This window comes from Hipposideros armiger, unplaced genomic scaffold (genome assembly GCF_001890085.2).
Source record: "Hipposideros armiger isolate ML-2016 unplaced genomic scaffold, ASM189008v1 scaffold_28, whole genome shotgun sequence".
NCBI classification, from domain to species: domain Eukaryota; kingdom Metazoa; phylum Chordata; class Mammalia; order Chiroptera; family Hipposideridae; genus Hipposideros; species Hipposideros armiger.
In genome coordinates this window covers 1,932,620-1,933,790 of record NW_017731378.1, presented here as the reverse complement: position 1 = coordinate 1,933,790, position 1,171 = coordinate 1,932,620, and the positions used below count along the sequence as shown (strand labels likewise).

Genomic DNA, 1,171 nt, shown 5'->3' with positions numbered 1-1,171 from the left:
ACACTGTCAGGGCCCTCAGACCACACTCATAATGGCTTCTTTGTCAAGTAAGCAAGGAAGTTGTGTTATTTTGGTTGCCTGGAAATTCATATCTGTTCCACTGAACTACAAGTGATCTTGGGTCCCTATTCAAGGCTGTGGATCTCCACATAAATGATATCTCTGTTACAGAGAAAGAAGGGGCTGCCGTGCTTGCTAGAATGTCTTCAGCTTTGCATCAGAGGCTCCAAGTTCGGTGTCAATCCAGCTTCCAGTGTGCCCAGTGCCCAAGTTCATGCTTTAGCAAGGGGAGAGAAGTCTGACTCCCAGGGACACACCAGACCTCTCAGGCAAAGGAGCAGAAGAAGCATGATTTAGTTGGACTAAGGTTGGCCACCTTTGTTAGCACCAATCTCTCATGATTTTTAGTTCTTCACAGACTAAGTTACAGCTTCTCCCAGATAAGAGGACCTGGAGACTGAGAAGGAATTAAAGTAGATATTAAAGTAGAAATTCCAAGGCCAAGTACCCACAAGGTCAGGCGAAGCAGCTTCTGAGGCCAGAACAAGAAAGTGCTGGAATGCTATGAGCAGCAACTCTGGAGGGCGCGAGCTTCCTTCGTCCTTGCCCAGCCTCATGGCCCCACCTGGACCCCAATCATGGGCACCATGTCTTCAATCCACAGCATGTTCAACGGGGCGGAGGCTCGAGTTTGTCGGCGGTGAATTCGGCGTAGCCGCAGAAGGTACAGGATGATGGCCAGGAGCACGACCAGGATGCAGGCAAAGAAGAGATAGTGGTTGTAGACAAAGGAGAGGCGGAACCAGCCACCGTGGGCCTGTCGGACACCCTCCTGCCGCAGATCCCTAGGAAAGAGTTCGAAGGTGGAAAGAAACGTTAGCTTCGGAGAGAGGCCTCGATGCTGACTTAAAGGCCCAGGGGTGTTAGCCTGTTTATTCCATCCATGCAAACACTCTATGATGCCATCTCCACAGAGCAAGCAAAGTGGAAGCATGTCTTCAGCCCCAGGGCTGCCGCGTGGCCCCTCCTGCACCTTCCTTCCCACGGCCTAAAGAGGAAGCCTCACAGGCCTACACCCTCCAGAATCTGGGGACAAAACCGGAGCCGACAACCTGAACAGTAGGACAAGACTGGTCGTCTGTAACACTGGTCTGAACAGCGGCCCCATGCC

At 52.0% G+C, this 1,171-nt stretch overlaps 1 protein-coding gene across 1 annotated transcript in view; it reads right to left on the bottom strand.

Moving 5' to 3' along the window:
- Window positions 1-9: 9 nt before the first annotated feature.
- Window positions 10-1,171, bottom strand: part of ENTPD7 (ectonucleoside triphosphate diphosphohydrolase 7) — a 37,130-nt gene continuing 35,968 nt past the window's right edge. Inside the window, exon 12 of the mRNA XM_019636276.1 lies at window positions 10-1,037. Within this exon, the coding sequence (XP_019491821.1) occupies window positions 614-1,037 (424 nt within the window). The 3' untranslated portion in view covers window positions 10-613. The remainder of the gene's footprint in view (window positions 1,038-1,171) is intronic.